Raw genomic sequence first — 1,921 nt, 5'->3', positions numbered from 1 at the left:
TGGTTTGTACGCAGTGAAGGGGCCACCGCCGAAAAGGCCCTGCTTGTGCCAAACTCCGGCCACGACACACAACGGAAACACAGTCTTTATTCGTGGGTCCTTCCTCGGATACCTAGTATTCGTTTCAGCCACTGTCACAGACACCCAAATCTCTCTTTCCAAGTTTTGATGAATACAAATTCCCAAATTTAGGAAGACGTCCTCCCACCCAATACATCCAAAAGGGAACGAAGGAGGAAGACGCCTCTCTTAGGCGTCTTGGTTGGAGGTTTCATTTTGAGGGTTCGCCAGACGAGCGGGACTCCGTGCCGGCACCCGTCCACGATTCGGCGTAGGTGTTCACGACGTAAACGGGTAAATCCATCTCTTTCTCGCGTCCCAGCTCCAGTTTTTCCAGATTCGAGTTTTCCGGCTCTTTCGGATCTGCTGGGTGGTGAAATTCGACTCCGAATTGATAGACCGCCGTCCCAATCGTGGCTCCCAACATGGGGGCGGCAATGGGAACCCACCACCAACAGTGTCCGGCACTGGAAGAGCAAAAAGAAGAGAGGAAGGGAAAAGTTAGACAGATTGAGTGACAAATAGTCTTGACCAGATGAAGTCCACCACATATGATGAAATGTGCCCGTTTCTTTACGACCTTTTTTGCCATGGTTTTTAAGCGAATCGCTTCAATTCTTAAGTTCGTACCACCCGGCTTCCCCGTGGACGTCACAAAAGGGGATCACGTAACCCCCGGGATATTCTGATCAAAATTCAGACGCTCTGCAACCGACTCGTATTTATGACGGGGCGCAGCATCCCGGAGTCACGTGATCCCATTATTTTGCGACCTTCTGACCAGTCAAATCCATGAGGGGACTCCGGATTGGCTGACCAACCGTGATACTAAGTTAACGCCGGGAATCCGCTTTGCGTCTGCGGCAAGAAAGGTCATAAAACAGCTGTCTCGCTGAGCCACAGAAATTGGGGGCTCCATTTGTGGTCGTAAATCCAGGACTACCTGTATAGAATATAGAGAGGGGGAAAAGGAAGGTGTATAATTACTGAATTTTGAGCTTCGGGCTATTTTGGCGAGAGGGGTAGATTTTCTGCAGAACGAAAATTTAGAATTAAATTGTAAAATTTAGCAGGCGTTAGTTAACAGTTTCTGCATTTGGGGATTAGCACACCTAGCTTGGACTCCTGAATGGGAATGGGGAGGTCGACACCCCACCTGAACACCTGGGGACCCCATCCGGCGACGTAGGTGAATAGCCGTGGCCCCAGATCCCGAGCCGGGTTGATGGCGCAGCTGCAGTTGGCACCCATCGCCACGCTGAGGCTGAAGACCAGGAGTCCCACGGCCAACGGGTCTAATCCGGGCGGGATGCGTTTATTCCGGGCATCGATAATTGCCAAGATGCCCAGCACCAGGATTCCTGTGCCCAGCACCTGGGAGGGCAAAAACAGGCAGGAAAGAGAAGCAAGCAGCAGGGGAAAACAAGGGAGGGAGGGAGGAAGAAAAAAGGAAGAGAAAAAGAGAGGAAGGAAAGGAGGGAGGGACGGAGGAGATGGAAATGACAGAGGAAGGAAGGAATAGAGGGAAGGAAGGAAAGAAGGGAGAGTGGAAGGGAGGGAGGGAGGAAAAAGGGAGAGAGGGGAGGGAGGGAGAGAGGAAGAAAAAAGAGGGAGGAAAGTAGAGAGGGAGGGAGAGAGAGAAAGGAGGAAGAAGGGAGGAAGGTGGGAAGGAAAGGAGGGAGGGAGCAAAGAAGGAAGGAAGGAAGGAAAGAGAAAGGATGGAAAGGAAAGGAAAGGAAAGGAAAGGAAAGGAGGATGTTGGGAGGGATAGGGAAGGAAGGAAGGGAACAAGGGAAAGAGGGATCGGGAAGGGAGGGGGAGAGAGAGAGGGAAGAAGTGTGGGATAAGGAAGGAAGGAAGG

At 51.6% G+C, this 1,921-nt stretch overlaps 1 protein-coding gene across 1 annotated transcript in view; it reads right to left on the bottom strand.

Moving 5' to 3' along the window:
* Positions 1–271: 271 nt before the first annotated feature.
* AQP10 (aquaporin 10) overlaps positions 272–1,921 on the bottom strand; it is an 8,269-nt gene continuing 6,619 nt past the window's right edge. The window contains 2 exon segments of the mRNA XM_070951454.1: positions 272–527; positions 1,217–1,434. Of these exon segments, the coding sequence (XP_070807555.1) occupies positions 272–527; positions 1,217–1,434 (474 nt within the window).

The sequence above is a fragment of the Pituophis catenifer genome, unplaced genomic scaffold (genome assembly GCF_029215685.1).
Source record: "Pituophis catenifer annectens isolate HBS135680 unplaced genomic scaffold, rPitCat1.0.hap2 SCAF_10, whole genome shotgun sequence".
NCBI lineage: Eukaryota > Metazoa > Chordata > Lepidosauria > Squamata > Colubridae > Pituophis > Pituophis catenifer.
The sequence above is the reverse complement of the archived record's forward strand: the minus strand, read 5'-3'. Positions and strand labels throughout refer to the sequence as shown.